Source organism: Dipodomys merriami, unplaced genomic scaffold (genome assembly GCF_024711535.1).
Source record: "Dipodomys merriami isolate MVZ:Mamm:240054 unplaced genomic scaffold, mDipMer1.0.p SCAF_22, whole genome shotgun sequence".
In the NCBI taxonomy this organism is placed as follows: domain Eukaryota; kingdom Metazoa; phylum Chordata; class Mammalia; order Rodentia; family Heteromyidae; genus Dipodomys; species Dipodomys merriami.
Genome location: NW_027203604.1, coordinates 22,838,673 through 22,859,279, shown reverse-complemented (window position 1 = coordinate 22,859,279; position 20,607 = coordinate 22,838,673). Strand labels below are relative to the sequence as shown.

Below are 20,607 nucleotides of genomic sequence, written 5' to 3'. Positions count from 1 at the left end.
TGGTGGTCATATTTGTTTTAGCTTTGGTGGGGGGCAAAAGGGGTGTGGGCAAAGGGAAGAAAGAAGGCTGAACAAATGCAATCATATCTATTCAGTATATACTATATCCAAAATGAATTATGAAACTTGTGGGCAGGGACAGGAGGGAAAAATGGGGAAAGGGGAGGAAAGGGTGACATTGTCCAAAAAAAAGAAATGTACTCATTACCTGGTTTATGAAATGGTGACCCCTATGTGTAACACCTTACTAATAACAATAAAATTATATATATAAAAGAAGATTTATGCTGATTTTTGTTTCTCCCAGTTCAAGAAAATAGCCTAAATCTTGTTGATAACTATGTGGAGTTTATGTCATTTTGGTGAATTTAGAAGTATCTCTATCTTCTTGTGACAGTAGGTCACTGTCAAGTCCTGTAGCCTCTCACCCCACCTTTGTTTTCTCCAGGCATTTATTATGAACCACACTGCAGCAATGCTGGCTTGGACCATGTTGTTCTGGTGACTGAATATGGCTTTGATGGGGCAGAATCAAACAACAATAAATACTAGCTGGTCAAGAACAGTTAAAATGGCCAGATATTTCTACTTGAAATTCAAAAAGGAATTGTTTGTAGTCAGTATTCGGATACAGAGCTCTAAATTGTTGTCTCTTTTGGGCAATAATCAGAAACATTTGAGCATGATTATAACATTTTAGAATATTAGTTTTCTGGAGGAGTTGTTAGTGCAGTGTTTGTACCATTTCACTTCTAAGTTTTGAATAATTTTGTTACCAGATGTGACCGGTCAGATATGCTATCCTTTATCTGTCTTTGAATCTTGCAAGCCTGTGTAAGACAATTATTTGGTTGAAGCTTAATGAATGATTAGGGCCAACAATTTACGTATGAAGAATAAGACATCTGTTTCTCTCCCGACTCTGTAAAACCTAAACCTAAAGAAGATATTTAATCTGCTGCAGGGAAGTTGAATTTAAACAGCCAATGAGAGGAACTGCCCAGGCTAAAAAATACATGATCAATAGATCCAAGAAAGCGAAGGTCAGATATAAGTGTTTCAGAGCAACCGGAAATGAAGAAAGTAGACTGTCCATGATGCCTGAGAATGGATATCTCCCTTTCCAGTGGGTGATACAGCCCAAGAGGAGTGAGCAGGCAGAGAAGGGACATGGCCCACTGTCAGAAGTGTATTAGCTGTTTTTCCCAGAAGGAGAAGCAAAAGGTGGATTAAAGCAGTTGGTCATCTCCAAAGAGGAAAGCTCCTAGGATCTCAGCCTGTGGGACTGGTTGTCATCACTCCCAATGAGGAGGTCCTTTTGGTGACTGAGCATCCTTAATGTCAAAGAGTAGCAAATACCCTTTGCTTGGTCAGGCTTCAGAATGGGAGGGAATATTCCCTTAGTGCTACAATGACTGAAATGTGAACTTGGCTCACACCTCTGATGAAAGTTTTCATAAATCCTTTGTGGGGTAGGCTGTGGAAGGAGCATCAGCATGGGAGTTAAAAGCAAGGAGAGAAGCAGGGCATCGGTGGTTCATGCCTATAATCCTGGCTACTCACAAGGCTGAGATCTGAGGATTATGGTTCAAAGCCAGCCTGGGCAGGAAAGTCTGTGAGACTCATCTCCAATAAGCCATTCAAAAAACCAGGAAGTGGTGCTGTGGCACAAGTGGTAGAGTTTAGCCTTGAGCTGAAGAGCTGAGGGACAGCACACAGGCATAGATTTCAGGCCCCACAACTGACAACAACAACAACAAAAAAGTGAAGAGAGAGAAGAGCAGTGTGGAAAAAAGGATTCACTGATGCACCTTCCTGACTCTGATCATGAGCATCCAAGTAGTGCTGACACAGAAGGGACAGCATGTAGTTTCCACTAGGCTCCTTTTCAAGCTCACTTCATTGTTTCCTATGGGCCCAGGGCTGCCGAGCTTGGACTCTTAGTTTTCTGGAAAACAATGGTTGTGAGGTGTTCCACGATGATTGCAGGCCATGGTTCCTGGAGCACCTTACCTCGTGACACTCAGGTGACCCTGTGGGTATCCTGAAACAGGTGGGGCGTGTGTTTACAAAGGGCACACTACAGGGCAGGGTCGGGTTAACAGAATTTGTGGTTCTGTAAGTTGGAAATGTAACAAGCTAGAGAATAATTGGACATTAAGTCATGCAGTAAAGCTGAGTGTATGGAGCATGGATGACTGTATTGTGTTCCTCTGTTATTATTTTTAACATTTCCCTGGGCTGGGAGGTCTCCCTCTCTATGATCCCACTGATTCTTTTATGAGAATACTGTATTTAAAGTCAGTACCTTCATGGAAATTAACTATGTCTCAATCCCTACCCATAGAGTTGGTAAAACTTAGTCCCTACTGGACTGAATTGTAAGAGATCTCGCCAATCCATGTAATCTTCTGTCTTTGGCTTTCTACTAATACCCCTCGTAGGTGTAGATGGCAATATTTATCTAATGTTCCCATGTTCCTGTCTCCATCATTAGTAAATTCTGAGAAAAGAGGACATAAGAAATTGGGGAGAACTTTGATAAAGTTCATATTCCTGGAATGAGGGCATCCTTCTCAAGACAGAGTGGAATACGTTTTCCAGGGAAGGGTGTTAGCCTAAGTCTAGAGGGTATGGTTCAAGGTTGCATAGGTTATACTTTGGCTAGGGTGGTGTGTGATGTAACAGCTGGGTTGTGTCAGTCTTCAGGTCAAAGGTTCAGAAGCAATTTTCCTTTTAACTAAAGGCCCAGTTCATTGTTGATCCTACTTTTAGATATTGTACAGTTTGAGATTTCCAAGTTCCTGCTTTTTTACATTCCTTTTTTTGTTTTTAAGTTCTTCCCTTTGACATCTTCCTTCTTCTGAGCCAGTTACTTTTTAGGAATAATAGTACTGACATGTTAAACTTTCTATCCAATTGTTATTCTGTTTTTTATCATTAGAATCAGGCTCCTGCTTCATTTTTTTTTTAAATTACCAACTGCTGTTGGCATTTACCAGTTTCAGTAGCAATGAGCCAAGTGATGCATCTGTGTGCCTTACAGAGGGAAGGAACTTCACACACAGGGTCTGTCTCTGAGGTCGCTGGCGTATAGAAGGTCTCTGCTTAGAAGACTTAGGGCTCTGACTAGAAATAGTGACAAAGTGCTCAAGTGCAGAATGTGCTATGTTGTCTGAGTTGAAGCATTACCTGTCTAGAGAAGCCACATGGGTAACAGCTGTGTGTCTCACTACTACCTGATCCTCCTGTGCCATGAGGACATTTGTCAACAACATGAACCTGGTCCTCACTCATTAGTGTATGTAGCACACATACAGATGTGGATACCACACTACGCTTGATGCCCGACAGAATCCAAGGAAGACAAAGAACACAGCTGAAAATGTGCTCTGTGGGAGGTGTGCATCTGACTATAAATCACACAAAAATCCATATTTGTAAGTCCAAGCCTGCCTAGATCACAAGATATTCCTGTGTACACAAATTGATGCTCACCATGAAGATCTGCAATGGCTATCTATATTGAAACAAATAGGATGAGGCAGATCATCTACCACAGAAAAGATAGTGAAAAAAGCTTCTAGTCTCTTCAGAGAACTCTGAATCACACTCAAGAATTTTAAAGGCCTTGTGGAAAAAATTATATTAAGTGAAGTAAGCCAGGCCCAAAGAAACATAGGTCCCATGGGGAAACAAAGGAGGAGGCTACAATGCTTGATAAGAAATGTACTCATTATCTTGGCAATGTAATTGTAACCCCTCTGTACAGTATTTGCACAATAAAAAAAAGAATTTTAAAGGCCTTTGTCAATCATTTTGTCAAACTTCAGAACCCTTTTATAATGACCCTGATCAGTGAGTGACCATGACAACTCTAAACATTTGGGAAATCTGCAGATTCCAGCAAAGATTCCGTGGGTGAAGAGATGGGGTAGTTGCATAGTTCCATAAAGAAATTAAGTATAAAAACTCAGTTGAAATCATCTTAGACTATTATGCTATTGTCTCCAAAATACATTTCAGGTAGACACTAGAGTGAAACTAAGACAACCTTTCAATTGACATCAGATCTATTTCAAATTGTTCCTTGCTACTTTATGTTTTTTCTTAATTTTTAAATTGTTATTATAAAAGTGATATACACAGAAAGTACAGTTATGTAAGCCGGGTAAAGAGTACATTTCTTTTTGGACAATGTCACCCTTTCCTTACTCTCTCCCAGTTTTCCCCTTTCATCCACTCACAATTGTATGGTTCATTTTCAACAGAGTGTCCAATGAGTATCACTGTTGCATGTGATCACTCTTTTCCCCCTATTTCTGTGCCTCCCCTTACACCCCCAAAGACATATAAATGAGCATACAGAATATAAATAAAACAAAAACATCAAGAAAGAAAATAACTTCTTGTTTTCATTTCCTGGAGTTCATTTTGATTAATACTACCTTATCATTTAAAAATTATTTTTGTACCATTAGAGGCAGGATAGAAAGATAAATGAACAACAAAATACATTTGTTGACAGCAAGAGTATCAACTAATGTTCAAGAAGTTTACTTAAGCTCACTACAAGATATTAACAGAAACATTCCAGTTTATAAGCAGCACATGTGTCCTTAGTGTGCTGGTCAATCACCCTTTGGAAAACAAGATAGGGTTTCCCAGAGACTACGTGTCTTGGTCTTGTCTCTTTTCTGTCACCTCCCTTTCTGCAACTCCCTTTAGCATGTTTCAACTGTGCAGGAACCAAATCACCACAGAATCAAGCCACAGGTATCACCAGATACTTCACAGCTATGGAGGACGTCAATTTTTAACTATTCATGTGTTGTAGAGAAGACATTATTACTTAGATTTTTCTAAGTAATTCCTCAATAATTTCCAAATAATTACTAAGTTTGAGTAATTCCTAAGTAATTACTTAGATTTTTTTTTCTAAGATTAGAAGCACGGAGTATTCACATTACTTTTGTAAGGACACAAAGCTCTCTTTTCCACCACCCAGTATATTTTTAACTATTATTTTGTATAGCTATTGTGGGGAGTTAATGAAATGAATCAAAACTATACTAAAGAAAATGTATCTCTACTTTCTTGTCATAGAAATCACAGCTGACACTGCCATAATAAAATACAGGAGACCAAGAGAAAAGCATAGACTTTTTTTGTTGTTGTTGTTGTTACAGGGCTTGAACTCTGGGCCTGGGTGCTGTCCCTCAGCTCTTCAGCTCAATGCGAGCTCTCTACCACTTGAGCCACAGCGCCACTGAACAGCACAGATTTTTAATCAACTTTTTTTAATGACCCCCAAACATTCAGAAATTAGGATCCAAAGACCCTGAGAAAACTATCTAGGGTGTATTTAGGTTTAAAGAGAAAGGGACAACTGTATAGAAATATGATTTCTAATGTTAAATACAAGGCCTATATGCTAGTGTTCTTCTGGTCTCTCCATGCAGTATTCCTTCTTTCTAGGTGTGGGCAGACCCCTTTTTCTTGTCCTAGGAGAAAATATGGGGGGAAATCTTCATGACATGGGAGTTTGTAACGTGTTAGATAAAACAAAGTTTTTAAAAAAGCAATGAAGGAAAAACAGATATACTAGATTGTGTATGTGTGTGTGTGTGTGTGTGTGTGTGTGTGTGTGTGTGTGTGTGTGTGTGTGTGTGTGTGCCAGTCCTAGGGCTTGAACTCAAAGCCTACGTGCTGTCATTGGGTTTTTTTTGTTTGTTTGTTTGTTTGTTTTGCTCAAAGCTAGCACTCTATGAACCACAGTTCCATTTCCAGCTTTTATTTTTGCCGGTCCTAGGGCTTGAACTCAGGGTCTGGGCATTGTCCTTGAGCTTCTTTTGCTCAAGGCTAACACTCTACCACTTGAGTCACAGAACCACTCCAGCTTTTTCTGTTTATGTGGTACTGAGGAATCAAACCCAGGCTTCAGGCATGCAAGGCAAGCACTCTACCACTACACCACATTCCCAGCCCCCATTTCCAGCTTTTTGATAGTTAATTGGAGATAAGAGTCTCATGGACTTTTTTGCCTGGGCTGGCTTCAAACTGTGCTTCTCAGATCTCAGCCCCTTCAGTAGCTAGGATTCCAGGCATGAACTACCAGCTCTTAGCTGATAAATTACATTTTAGTGTGGTGAAGAACAGCATTGACAGTAAAAAAATCATTCTATAAAAGTGTTGGAGATAATACTTGAATATTATTTATATCATAAGGAATTTATATGCATTACATAAAAACGTCTCCAAATGAATAACAACAAAAACTAAACCAATCCCATAAGAATAAATGAGTAAAGAATTCAAATACATAGTCTGCAAAGAAGATATACAAACGATCAACAAGTGAGAGAAAAGCTGTTTCATAACACTAATCATCAGAGAAATACAACTGAAAATCACTTCACACACATTAAGAATTATACTCTGGAAGAAAATGAGATCAGTATAACGATAAACAAATACTAATTGAACATAAAGAAATCCTGTGTTGATGTGGAATCTAGAAATCAAATTTCTTGCTCTTTACTGTGGTAATGTCACCATCTGTGGATAACAAAGAAAAAAATAAAGCATAGGAGTATGTATCAGAAGTTGAATTATGAGTAAACATTGAAATAAAAATTGGAATGTATTTTATAACAATTGATAAAATTAAACCTCTGGGCTTCCAGATGGACTGTCAATTTAATATTGTGTACAAATATGCTTATAAACTGAAATCCACCAAATCCTTCTTTGAAATAAATGAAGTAAAAAAAACCATAGAAAATGTTATTGAAGAAAAGACACAAGGTTATTTTTTGAAAGGTATGATGCCCAATGAATATGTTTAACATATATCTAATGCAGCATGTAAATACCAACATGGACAAGAATCACATAATCATCTCAGTAGATGAAAAGAAAATCTTTGACAAAATCCAACATCCTTTTATGGTAAAGGCTGTGGAGAAGCGAAGACTAGAAGAACCATGCCTCAACATTATAAAGGCTATCTATGACAAACCTACAGCATCATATAAAATGGCAAAAAACTAAAACCACTTCCTCTAACATCCAGAACAAGATAAGGATGTCCATTCCCCCAAGTCCTATTCAAAATAGTACTGAATACTTAGCCAGAGAAAAAGGGGTTCAAATAAGAAAGAAATGAAATGATTCTTTTTTTTTTGTTTTTTTTTTTTTGTTGTTGTTTGTTTTTTTTGCCAGTCATGGGGCCTGAGCTCTGGGCCTGGGTGCTGTCCCTCAGCTCTTCAGCTCAAGGCTAGCACTCTACCACTTGAGCCACAGTGCCACTTCTGGCTTTTTCTGCTTATGTGGTGCTGAGGAATTGAACCCAGGGCCTCTTGCATGCAAGGCAAGCACTCTACCACTGAGCCACCTTCCCAGCCCTGAAATGATTCTTATTTACAGATAATATGATCCTATATCTACAGAGCCCTTAGGACTCCACTATAAATTCCTAGAACTCACAAACACTTTCAGTGAAGTAGCAAGAATAACACACAAACCATAACTTTTCTATATACCACAATGAGCAGGGAAAATGGGAGAATTCTTTTCACAATAGCCTAAAAATACCTAGGAATAAACTTAACCAGGAGTTAAAGTACTTCTACAACAAAAAATGGATAAAACTTTGAAGAAACAAATAGAATAAGATACCAGGAGGAAGAAAAATCTCTCATGTTCATGGATTGACAGAATTAATAATGGGAAAATGGCCACACTGACAAAGGCTATCCATAAAGTAATTGCAATCCCCATCAAAATCGTATTGCCAATCTTCACAGAGAGGAGACAAACAAGCCCAAAATTCATATGAATGCACAAAAGACCCCCTGATAACCAAAGAAGTCCTAAGAGGGAGAGGGAAGCAGGAGGGAGAGGGGGAGAGAGAGAGACAGAAAGAGAGTGTGAGAGAGACACACACAGAGAGAAACATAGAGAGAGACACACAGAGAGAACAATTCAATGTCAAAGCAGTAACACAACTCCAGACTTCAAACTTTATTATAAACTATAAACTTTACTAGTAACCAAAATAGCTTGGTACTGGAACAAAACATATTCAAAACCCATGAACATACTAGAAGAGCCAGTAACAAACCCACACATCAACAGCCATAAGCTATTTGACAAAAGAACCAAAAGTATATTTTGAAAAAAATGCAGCCTCTTCAGTGGTGTTGGGAAAACTGGACATTTATATGCAGAAGACTGACACTAGATCCCTGCCTCTTATTTTGTACTAATGTCAATTCAAGGTGGATCAAAGACCTCAGTGTAAGATCTGAAACCATGAAACTACTACAGGAAGAAATAGGGAAAATACTAGACATCAATGGAATAGGCAGGACCTTCTTCAGTAGAATTCTATGGGTTCAGCAAATAGGAGAGAGTATTGACAAATGGGATTGCATTAAATTTAAAAGCTTCATCATAATGAAGGACATGGTTTTGAAGCTAAAAATAAACCTTACAGAATAGGAGTTCTCTGTCAGCTATGTATCTAACAAGGTCCAATAATCAGAATATACAAAGAGCTGAAAAAGCTTGAAACCCTCAAAAATCAGTAACACAATTAACAAATAGGCATGCATATACATATACATATATATATATAATTTCATACAACCACCAGGAAGAATGCACTTATGTAATTTGCAGAGAAATGAATGAATCTGGAAAATACATTGCTTGAAGTGAGCTAAGCTCATAAAAATCCTAGATCCAAAATGCAACCTCCCATGTGACATACATGTGACATACAGGGACATACACATTTATGGCATGACCCAACTGACTAAAATGTAGTACATGCAGAAGTGAAACTTTATAGAGTAAATCCTTTGAACAATTAACCATCAGTATAACAAAATGAATGTCAGGAAACTGGAACAAAGTTTGAATTGAGGAGTCTAGTTGGAGGGGGGGATAAATGGAAAAGGAAAAGGGGAGATGAATATGGTCATAATATTCAATGTACATTTGTAATGAAGCAAGTTGGAAATGTGACTTGAGTGTGGGGGAGGGGCAGAGGAAATAGGAGAGAATGATGGAAGGGGTGACTGATCAAGAAGTATTAGACATTAACAGACCTATTTAATTGTAACTTTCTTGTACAACAGAACAATGTTCAAGTCGTCATGTGAAGTTTTAAAACCTTCTGAGAAATGACAAAGGTTTAGATTATTTGGGGATTGTGTTCCTTAATTCTTCAATAATAAGTGTAATAATTCTTTATGTATTTCTTCTGTCTAAAACATTTTCCCACATTCTGTGCATTCAATCCTCATATTACATGTCATTGAGAAGATTTCTTAAATATCAAGAAGCGGATTGAGAATAATAGGGATGGTGAAGTTAAAGCTACTCCAAAACGTTTGCATCCATTTTCTTCAATAAAAATTTCTGCAAATAACTTATTTCATTGGCATGCTGAAGACCAAGAGGAAGGATGCATTCTAAAGCAACATGAAGGCTCTGGAACCTCTGACAGCTCCTTTTATCTCTAGACTTTCTTGTCTCATCACTGTCTTGGAGATTTCTTTTCATTGCAGATCCTTCTAAAACAGGGAGATGGTGTGGCTGTAGGGTCTGTCGTCTTGGTCCATACTCTATCTTTGCTGTACATTCAAAAAGAATGCCTAGACTTGAGTGTAATGGCTCAGTGCACTCCAGGTTTTAACAAAACCCCAAAGGCTAAAGGAAAAGAAGGGGGGGACTCACACAGGATTATCTGTAAATTTCTTTCCTCCAACATGGTCTTCCTTTTTATTTCCTCTCAGGCTACTGTGGCAGCCACACCCTGCTCCTTCCTGAGGTTGGAACCTATACTCAGCACTTATCCACAGCCCCATAACCCATAGCCCATAGGGATGTTCTACTTAGATACCAACCCCAGCAATCACAGGACAAGCAAGTCAAAGGTGGGAGAGCTAGTCAGGCCATGGACTGGGGATTTAAAGCTTGAAGCAAGTGCAGCTGAGTCAGATCCTTGGACATCAGTGTCCTCTGAAGAGCTGAGTCTGTGGAGTGCAACTGTGCAGCTGCTGCCCCAGGTAAGTGCAAGATACATTGGAAACCGAGATTGAAGGAGGAAACTGGACTGGGGTGAAGTGGAGAATGCAAGATGACTCTTTTCAACTGCCAGCAGCCCTGATATGTGATAGAGTAAGAGGATGTTAGGGGGACACAGGAGTTACAAGATTACTCTGAGGCCACAGTATGTACAGGATCCCAGGCAGTGTAGGTCTGAGCATGGCCCAGCTTCCTGGGCTGCCATTTTCAGAGCTTCCTATGCCAAAGGGAGCAACCTGTTGCCCATAACACCCAGGTGCCACCTTTAGGTATCAGCTCCTGTGTACAGATGGCATGCTCCTGGCTCAGATGCAGCACAGTGGCTAGCTAAGCCCTTAAGTATGAAAGTTGGGAGCCATCTGATATTATAGTGACATCTGATATTGATACTAGTGACTTTGGCTTCCAATGATTTGGCCTTGTATCCCAGTCTCTGGATTGGACAGTGATCTGAGATAACTGGAAGCACAGTCATCACTATGTGTTGGGGCTTGGGGTGGGGGGTTGGGGAGGGCTCTAGCCTCTCAGTTTCTCCCTGGGGGAATATTCTAGAAAGGTGTTCTTCAAGAAAGGTGGCTTAGTGGTAGAGTGCTTGCCTTGCAGGCATGAGGCCCTGGGTTTGCAATTCCTCAGCACCAGCTAAGCAGAAAAGGCAGGAAGTGGCGCTGTGGCTCAAGTGGTAGAGCGCTAGCCTTGAGCTGAAGAGCTGAGGGACAGTGCCCAGGCCCAGAGTTCAGGCCCCACAACTGACAAAAAAAAAAAAAAAAAAAAAAGAACTGAAGGTTTCAGGACATCACTCATTTCCCGTTGCATCCTGGCAGTCTCCTGGATGGTGGAGTTATGATCATTGGTACTCAGGAGCAGAGGCCTCAGCAACGAAAGTTTGCTCTTTGATCTCATTATCCTTGGCAGAATAGCTGGACACATTATATCCAGATTTCTTAGGTGTTGCTTTAAGCTTCTGAACCATGATACATTCATATAATTCTTAAAACTTAAGTCCTTGCATACTTGGTTTAAAGTCCTAAAACCTTGGAAAGCCTGCTATTAATTCTGTTGAACTGACCAAATACAACATTTTTAATCCAAACACATCCTCAAACATTGACAGCTATTACATAAATACTTAGAAGAGCACTTTAAATATTCTGTTCACCATGATGTCTTTAATTTTACTCATGTGAATAAGAAGGCATTTTAGAAACATTGTTTAATTAGAGTGATTTCTTGTCCCTTTCTAGGCTCTTGCAACATGAATCCTTCTCTCCTCCTGGTTATTCTTTGCTTGGGATTGGCCTCAGCTCTTCCAATATTGGATTATCGTTTTGATGCAAAATGGCAGGAGTGGAAGTTAATGTATGGAAAAACATATGACATGGTTAGTAACATTGAACGTATTTAGAGGGAATTGGGAGAAACTAGTCCTTCCTCTTGATAGTATCCGCATGAGAAGCCAAGGTTTTCCAAAGCAGTACTAATGACATCAAATGTAAGCACAATGTGGGGGAAAAATCCATGTTTCCTGTGGGTATGGAACAACTTCCAGAAGTGTAAAGCCGTCCCCAGACTTCATGTTTGTCAGCAGGGCCTCTCGGTGAATGTGGGCTAGATTTAAGTAGAAAGAGAATCATCACTTATAAATTTCTTTTATTGTTATTATAAAGGTGATGTACAGAGGAGAGAATCATCATTTCTGTTTACTTGTAGAACGAAGAGCTATATAGGAGAGCCATATGGGAAAAGAATATGAAAATGATTGAAATACACAATGAGGAGTACAAAGAAGGGAAGCACAGCTTCACCTTGGCAATGAATGACTTTGGAGACATGGTGAGTGTGGTGTGCCTTGCTTACCTCTGGGCTTGCTCTTGCACTCCTATACAAACTAATATCCTGCTTTTCAATATTTTTATTTACTTTTTTGTAAAGACAAAAAAAGAAATTAGGGAAAGGATGATGGGCTTGAAAATCCCTAAGAAAAAGAAAGGGATCGTATTCCAGGAAAGGCTGACTGGTGATGTCCCAGACTACGTGGATTGGAGAGGAAGAGGTTATGTGACCCCCGTGATGAATCAGGTATGACCATGTCTCATGCATCCCTTTCACTGCCAAAAATGAAATCAGTCCCTTGATTTAGTCAATGCTAGAGTAATGACAATACTCAGCTAGGCAAATTTTTATCTTAGTCTTATTATTTGTCTAATTATTTATTCATTTTTCAGGGTGCTTGTAATGCGTGTTGGGCTTTTAGTGCTGCTGGGGCCCTAGAAGGACAGATGTTCCGGAAAACTGGCAGACTAATAGCACTGAGTAAACAAAACCTAGTGGACTGTTCTCAGCCTCAAGGTAATTACGGATGCAGTGGTGGCTGGATGGATCATGCCTTCGAGTATGTTTACGAGAATGGAGGCTTGGACTCAGAGGCAGCCTATCCATATGAAGACCAGGTAAACAGAACTCCTTATGTTCCAGCCCAGCTTTGGGGAAAACCTTCTTCAGAATCCACATGTTAGAGGACAGAATCTATCTCTGTAAGGCTTCAGTGCTGTGATGATAAACTATTAGTTCTGCACAGTTCTCTGATGAGATAGTTGCCCATGGAGTTGTGCTTGCTTTTGTGTAACTTGAGATGTGCAAGCTTGCATATAAAAATGCAAATTTCTTCAGTGTGAACACTTCTCAAGGATAGAATGCCCAATGTCTCATAGAAGATTTGTGCACCAATTCCTAGGTTCAACTCAGTTTCAGGTCCTGATAGATTTATAGGAGCATTGACTTGGAAGCCCTAAGCTGCATACCACTGAATGTTGTGGGTCTAACTCATGTTCCCACGGAAATGCCTGCCAATAATTGAGTCTCCTCCCTCTTCCAAAGGAAGGACCCTGCAGGTACAGACCTGAGTATTCTGCTGCGACTGACACAGGCACTGTGTACATCCCTCCTTCAGAGGAGGTACTTAAGAGAGCTGTGGCCATTGTGGGGCCCATTTCTGCTGCTATTGATGCAAGCCATGATTCCTTCAACTATTATATAGGAGGTAAATATATTTTCTTTCTAGAAATTCATGCAGAAATCCATAGTACCATCCTGACATGTCAACTTGATGATCTCTTGTAGGTAAAATTTAATGTAATTACTTGGGAGTTTGGCTTTTACATTCTATGTCTTGTATCCACTTGATATTAATTACTGTAAGGGTATCCATATGATCTGAGGGTATTTCATTATCTCTTAAATGTACCTACTTCATTTATTACATAGCTCAATTTATTTAGTCCAGTCTAATTATTGGATGTTAAAGTATTCACCAGAGACTGTATTTCTGTAATTAAATCTTCACAGAACCTCCGTGTTCATGTGATATAGTTTTATGTGCTGTTTCCTTGGACTTAGTTCATATAGGTAGACTAACAAAATCCATGGAATACTCTTGCATGCCTCTAGACAAGATTTTTTACAAGAGGATTTGTGCCAATTTGCATTTCTGATGAAAGCCCAAATTTCTAGCCTTGCTAACAATATATTTTATTTCATTTATTTTTTTATTCACCCTATTGTGCAAGAACTTCTGGCAAGACACCTTTAATGTGTCTGCAAGCATTAGACGAGGCCATTTTGGCACTATAAGTTAGGTGTGTAGTGCAACACATCAGATACCAGTTCATCCCAGCAAGTATTTATCCAGACAAATAGACATGTTGAACAAAAGATGTAGTTCTGATAAGGGTTCTACTCACAAACTCAGCTGTTAATTTCTTCCCATTAAAGGTTCCATTCAAGATTGTTTTGTTCATGATAAAAACAGGATTCGCAAGATAAAATGCTTCACTGTTTTTCACTGCTATACATTGTGTCCTAAACTTGTCAAATTAATTCTAACTAGTTGATTTTATTTTTAAATCTTATATCAATTTAGTGAATTTAGAAATGCCTTGCTTTTTTATTATACTGGGTTACTGTCAGGTTCTGGAATCTCATCTCAGCCTTGGTTTTCTTCTTCAGGTATTTATGATGAACCGGCCTGCAGCAACACAAGCGTGACTCATGCTGTTCTGGTGGTTGGTTATGGATACGAAAGGCAGCAATCACAGATCAGAAAATACTGGCTGGTTAAGAACAGGTAGAAATAGCCAAAATCTATTCTTAAAGGGAATTCCAAAAGAGAACTGTTCACAGTCAATATTTGGCTAGAGGTTCCAAAACTTCTTCTCTGAGTTATAGAACCACAAATGTGTGGTCATAATATTGGGTTCTGTCATGTGCTTTCTGAGGCTATTCATATGGCCTTCGTACCAATGCATTTCCAAATTCAGAGAAAGTTGTTACATCTCTAACAGACATTACTAGAAAGGCATCTCACCCTATCTCTATTTCTGAACTTTGCAATTTTATGTAAGATAATTATTTGCATTTGAGGGTGAAAGTTCTATGCATTATACTTAACAAAACATAAATGAAGAAGAAGAACATCTGTTTATCTCAATTGGGTCTCTTAGGTTGTGGTTCCTGGTTCAGTGTTTAAAACCAATGTGCTGTATTATTTTTATTAAGTAGAAAACTTTCCCTTTTTTTCAGCTGGGGGACAAATTGGGGCATACGGGGCTACATAAAGATAGCCCGAGATGAAAACAACTACTGCGGCATTGCCTCATATGCCAGCTTCCCAACTGTGTGAGCTGCTGGATGATGCTACCAGGAGGGGCTTCATCTTCAACCTGGCCAGTGTCTGAGGTGTGGTGTATACCCTGGAATCCCTGAAGACACCACTTGGGATATGGAAGTGTTACATGTTTACTCCAGTAAACATCATCATAACTGATGAACTGGGCCAATATTCTGTTAATATTCGGTGCTAACATTATCCCCTAGTACTTTTTGAGTTTTCATTTGTTTAAGAGGTATATAAATTATAAATTTTAAAATAAAACTTAATTTTATACATGGTGGTGGGCCTTTTCTCTGTTTTCAATGTATGCTGTTGGGTTGTTTTTTTAAAAATGTGATTAAGTGGTAATTCAGCTTTGAAGACATAACTGAACATGATTGGTATTTCCGATAATTCATTATTTACAAAACCAGTATTCTACCCCTTTCATGTTATTTTCTTTCTAAGGTTTGATTCACCTACTCTCAGTCATGGATAAGCAATGGAAATTGATTTACAAATTTTCAATTGTGTACCATTCTGTGTAGTAAGATGAAATCTGATGCTGTTCTGTTCTGTTGCCTGGAGACCTAAATCAGCCCTTTGAGCAGTACTTGGGTGCTGTGTACAGGTGCCCATCAGCCAATCAGAGGCATCTGGGTGTCAGATCTACCATTCAGGGCTGCAGAGCTGTGTGCTCCTTTCATTAGCCCAGTGATGGTCCCAATGAGCTGGAGGAGAGATGCTAGCCATTTTGTTCTAGTGTGTTGTCATGTTGTTCTATTTTACTACTAGTGACTATTGTTGTGGATCTCTTACTGTGCCTAATATTTAGTCAAACATTATTAGAGATGTATTTGCATATGGGAAAACAGTATGGAGAGTTTAATCATAAACATAGTTTCATCTATCCACCATGTGTCTTAGAACAGATATATACCACAAATGGAATTGTTTATGCAGAGTTCATGCCATCCACTTAGGAGTTGTGCCTGACTCATGCTTCTTGACTGGAGCAAGAATAGGTGGATGATCTACAAAGATGATGGGAAGAAAAGCTTTTCAAATAGGTTTAGTTTAACTCAGATGTTTAAAGTTTATTTTTATTGATGTGATATTTTTACTCTTGGTTGGCACAGTTTTGTAATTTAATACAGGTATAAAACAGGCAATCACAAAATCGGGGTAATAGAAATTTTTAGTTCTCAAAATTATAAAGGGGTTAATTGAAAAAATATTCAAATTCTTGAAATTTGTAGCTTTTGTTGTATATCAAAGTGGCTTGTTTTGCTATAAAACATCAGAAATTTAGTTACCCATGATTTACCTTTTCTCTATACTCCCTCTCTTACTTTTTTGCAACTCCTAGTGAGTTTTATAATCCTTTCTGCTTGCAGAAGATGTAAAATTTTAGCTTCTGTAAAGGAGTAAATACACATGCTGTCTGTGTTTCAGTGTTTGGTTTATTTCACATAACATAATACTTTCCAGTTCCATCCATGTTGTTATAATTAATAGGGTTTTATGAGGTATTTTTGGAAGAATAATATTCCATTGTATATCTGTGTCTATTTTTTTAATTGATTGAGCAATTACATTTAAAATAGGTACAAAAAATAAGGAAAAATGCCTAAGACTAAATTTAACCAGGGAGATAAAAACCCACAATGATGGAAAGTGTGACACATTGATGAAATAATTAGATGAAGATAGAGGAAAAACAAGGAAAGCCATGCCATGTTCATGGATTAGAAGAAACAATTTTGTTAAAATATCTATTCTATTTGAGCAAGGCATCAGTGGTTTACACCTGTAATCCTAGCTACTCAGGAGGCTGAGATCTGAGGATCATGATTCAAAGTCAGCCCAGGCAGGAAGTCCATGAGACTCTTATCTCCAATAAGCTACCCAGAAAACTGGAAGTGGTACTGTGGCTCAAGTGGTATAGCCTAGGCTTGAGCTGAAGAGCTGAAAGACAGTGCCCAGGACCAGAGTTCAAGGCCCACGACTGACCAAAAAAAAAAAAAAAAAAAAAAAAAAAATTTAAAAAAATAAAAAAATTTAAAAATCTATTCTATTTGAAGTATCTCTAGATTCAGTGCAATTGTCATGAAAACACCAATGAGTTTTACAGAGCTAAAAAAAATCTATCCTAGGGCTGGGAAGGTGGCTCAGCAGTAGAGCGCTTGCCTTGCATGCCAGAGGTCCTGGGTTCGATTCCTCAGCACCACATAAGCAAAAAGAAAAAAAGCCGGAAGTGGCGCTGTGGCTCAAGTGGTAGAGCACTAGCTTTGAGCTGAAGAGCTGAGGGACAGCGCCCAGGCCCAGAGTTCAAGCCCCATGACCCCCCCCCCAAAAAAAAAAAAACTATCCTAAACTTTATATGCAACCACACACACACACACACACACACACACACACACACACACACACACACACACACACACACACATCTAAAGCAATCTCAAGTAAAAAGAATAAAGCAAAACACATTACATGATGTAACTTCAAAACAAACTACAAAGTGGTAGTATTCAAAATAGCACAAACTAGCTTAAAAACACAACAAACCAAGGGAATCTTAGAATAGAAAGTCTTGAAGTACACCCACAAATCTATAGCCAACTGTTTTTTGACTAAGATACTGGGACCAGGGCAGTGATGAAATAAATGCTGCAGGTGTGCATGTGCCAGAGTAGAACACAGTCCCTTATCTCCCAGACATTACAGATCGACTCAAAGTGAAATAAAGAGTTAAGTGGAGGCTCTAAACCTATGAACAGCTAGAAGAAAGCTCATTGGAATGGACAGGGAATTTTAAAAATTACCCTTAGGTAGTTGCAGAAAAGAGGTTTCAATTCAACTGGCCAGTTGGTAGTAAAACACATCCTGACACTCCTTCCACCCTCTCCCATCTCTCCCAACTCCATCCATTCCTTCACGTTACACACCAAATATGATAGCTGTGTTTTTTGAGAGGTATTTTTAGATGACCAAGAAGGGAAAAAAAGCAAAAATAAATAAGTGGGCTTGCATCAAACTAAAAAGTAAGAGTAAATAATCATCAAAGTACAGAGACAACCTATACAACAAGACAAAAATGTTTACACACTATGCCTTTGACAATGGTAATATTCAGAAAATGAAAGGAACACCACCAACAGTAAAGAAACAGTTAAAATTGGTTAACAGATCTAAAAAGTAATCTTTCAGAAGTAATGTTTTATAATGATCATTATGGATATAAAACAATGGACATTACTGGTCATCAGAGGAATGCAAATCAAAACCACAATAAACATTCTACCTCTTTCCTATAAGAATAAATGTTAGAAAAACAAGTTATCAGAAGCTAGCAATAAAGTGGAGAAAAAGAAATCTGCACATGGTTGTTGGGAAATAGTATGGAGGTTTCTCAAAAATTAAAAGCAAAACTCAGGATGTGATCCAACAATCTCACTACCAGGTATATATCCAAAGGCATACCTTGTATCCATGATTTTGTTAGCACTATTCACAATAGTTAAGAAATAGAAACAACCTACAAAGCCATCAACCCATGAGTGGGTAAAGAAAATGAGATACATATACACAATGGAATATTATTCAGACATAAAAGAAATACTTTGATTTGTGCCTTGGATGAATCAAGTGAAGTTAGCTAAACCCTTAATGATAAGTGCTTCAGTTACATGAAGGATATAGGTTGAAAAAGGCTGATCTCATGGAAAATAGGGAATGATGAGGGCTACCAGAAGTTGCAGAGTTTAACTGGATAGGGAGAGATGGAGAAGGGTAGATAAAATTTTACTACATCATAGACAAACGTAAGAAGTTCTGATGTGTGATCCCATAGAAGTATGCCTGCACAGAGTACCATTTTATTATATCTTTCAAAAACCAACAAGAAAGGAAAGTGGTGCATTTTCTTTCTGTAAAGAAATAATATAGATTTGAAGAGATGCTCAAGTTTTAACTCATTTAAACATCACATAATGTGTGCATGTAGCAGAACATCATCAATGGTACCCTTAGAGTTTGTACAATTTTCCTGTATTACTTATCAGGTTAAAAAAGAGCTATTCATCAGTTCTGGGTGGTCTGAGGAAGATGAGGTGACACAGAGTTAGATTGTCTAGGCAGGTGCAGACCCTGACTACGGAGACAGAATGGGAATTCTGAGTGGGGAGACATACACAGCCCCTCACTGACTTGACTAAATGGTCTCACATCACCAATTTTCTTGTAAATTATCACTAATGGGAAGTAAATGATATAATTAAAATTATTGAAGTAATAGACAGTGGGGAGGTGTCTAGTAATATTTTAGAAAAGGGGACAATGTTGGCAGCAGCAGCTTCACCAGAAGTGAAGCACACTTGTGTAATGAGGCACTGCCAACTTTTCCTTCTGGATTGAATCACATCACCTCCCAGTGCTTGCACTGTGATCCCCCAATTGTGGTGGTCACCCTGTCTACCTGCACAGGTGTAGTCATGATGAGAAAGTGAAAGCTAGATTACCAGGGAAAAGGGACTGGAAGAAAGGGAACGAGAAGTCCACAGATTCTCTGGGGTTTTGGAGAGCAATGCAGTTCCCCAAACATTTACTCCTGCAAGTGTTTAACAGGCATCCTGGGTCAGCTGTATGCCAGGCCCTGTTCTGGTATAGAGCAACAACAGTGAATTAGAGAGCAGACAGTGGAAAAGTAAGAAAAATGCCAGATATTGTATGGAAGACCAAGGATTGGCCAGCAATGGCCTAGAAGTCAAATCTAGCCCACCACTCAATTTATGAGTAAAACTTACTGGACAGCAACCACCCTCCTTCACAGGCTGTAGTCTGTGGCTGGTGTTCTTGCAGAGCAGAGTAGCGCAGGTGAATCCTGGGACATCTGAAGGTTTGCAGAATGCTTTGCTGCCTCCTACTGTGCATGCCTTTCAGGACACTAACCTGGAATGGGGAGACACAGTGACAGGGTGGGAGCTTGGTTCATCCAACTCATCAGGAAGACTGACTGATGTGGCACTGAAATGGATACTAGAGGGCTAGAAGGAAGAGCCAGGCAGAGGAAGGACTGTGGAAAACAGGGGATAGAGAATACATTAAGGCATGAGGTGGTGAAGTGTTTAATTTGTCCACCTCCCTACACCCAAAAAACACCCCAAAAACAAAAAAGAAGGATGACTGGGACAGAGACAGAGCCTGAGCATGGTGGCTTAGGCTGTGTGGGACTCAGGATGTGATTAGAGGAGTTGGTGAATAGAATAGAAAGGAGAAACAGGTGGACCTGTTGCAACAATGAGAAGTACAAGTTGTCATGTCCAAAACGAGCTTTACAACGTCGGTGGGGGGGGGGGAGGGGGGAAGGGAGGGAAGGAGAAGGATTGGGATTGGAGGGGAGGGGGAGGCTGGGAAGGGATGTGAAGGGTAAACAAAGGAGGAGGCTGCAATGCTTGGTAAGAAATGTACGCATTATCCTGCCCATGTAATTGTAACTCCTCTGTACAGTATGTTCACAAATAAAATAAAATAAAATTTTTAAAAAAAGGAATAGAAAGGAGAAGGCTGCTTTGATTTAGACTGATCTTGGCCTTCCTGCCCTTGTTTTGCTCTCTAGTGGTGAGAAGTGGTAACACACCCATCCCATACTAGTAAGAAATTAAAAAAACAAAACAACAACAACAAAAAACTTCAATAACATTGTGTTTAGATGAGCTAAAATTCTCCCTGGGGATGATGACTGAGATTCATTCACTATAAGCCAGGTTTCCTAAGAAATGTGAGGACTCAAAGATAGTTTGCTATTTTCATGCCTTTCAAGATTGTGATGAATCTTTCTTCACCTTAATGAGAGAGAAGTT

General features: G+C 39.1%; 1 protein-coding gene across 2 annotated transcripts in view; it reads left to right on the top strand.

Annotated features, from left to right (window-relative positions):
- The window catches only part of LOC138834630 (procathepsin L-like), a 42,025-nt gene extending 27,252 nt beyond the window's left edge, over positions 1-14,773 (top strand). The window contains exons 1-7 of one of the 2 annotated variants that reach the window (XM_070033131.1): positions 11,351-11,476; positions 11,806-11,928; positions 12,028-12,174; positions 12,321-12,545; positions 12,973-13,135; positions 14,101-14,218; positions 14,674-14,773. In XM_070033131.1, the coding sequence (XP_069889232.1) occupies positions 11,351-11,476; positions 11,806-11,928; positions 12,028-12,174; positions 12,321-12,545; positions 12,973-13,135; positions 14,101-14,218; positions 14,674-14,773 (1,002 nt within the window). Of the gene's footprint in view, positions 1-11,350; positions 11,477-11,805; positions 11,929-12,027; positions 12,175-12,320; positions 12,546-12,972; positions 13,136-14,100; positions 14,219-14,673 lie in introns of those variants that run through there. The other variant, XM_070033130.1, reaches the window with a different exon arrangement.
- The last annotated feature ends 5,834 nt before the right edge of the window (positions 14,774-20,607 follow it).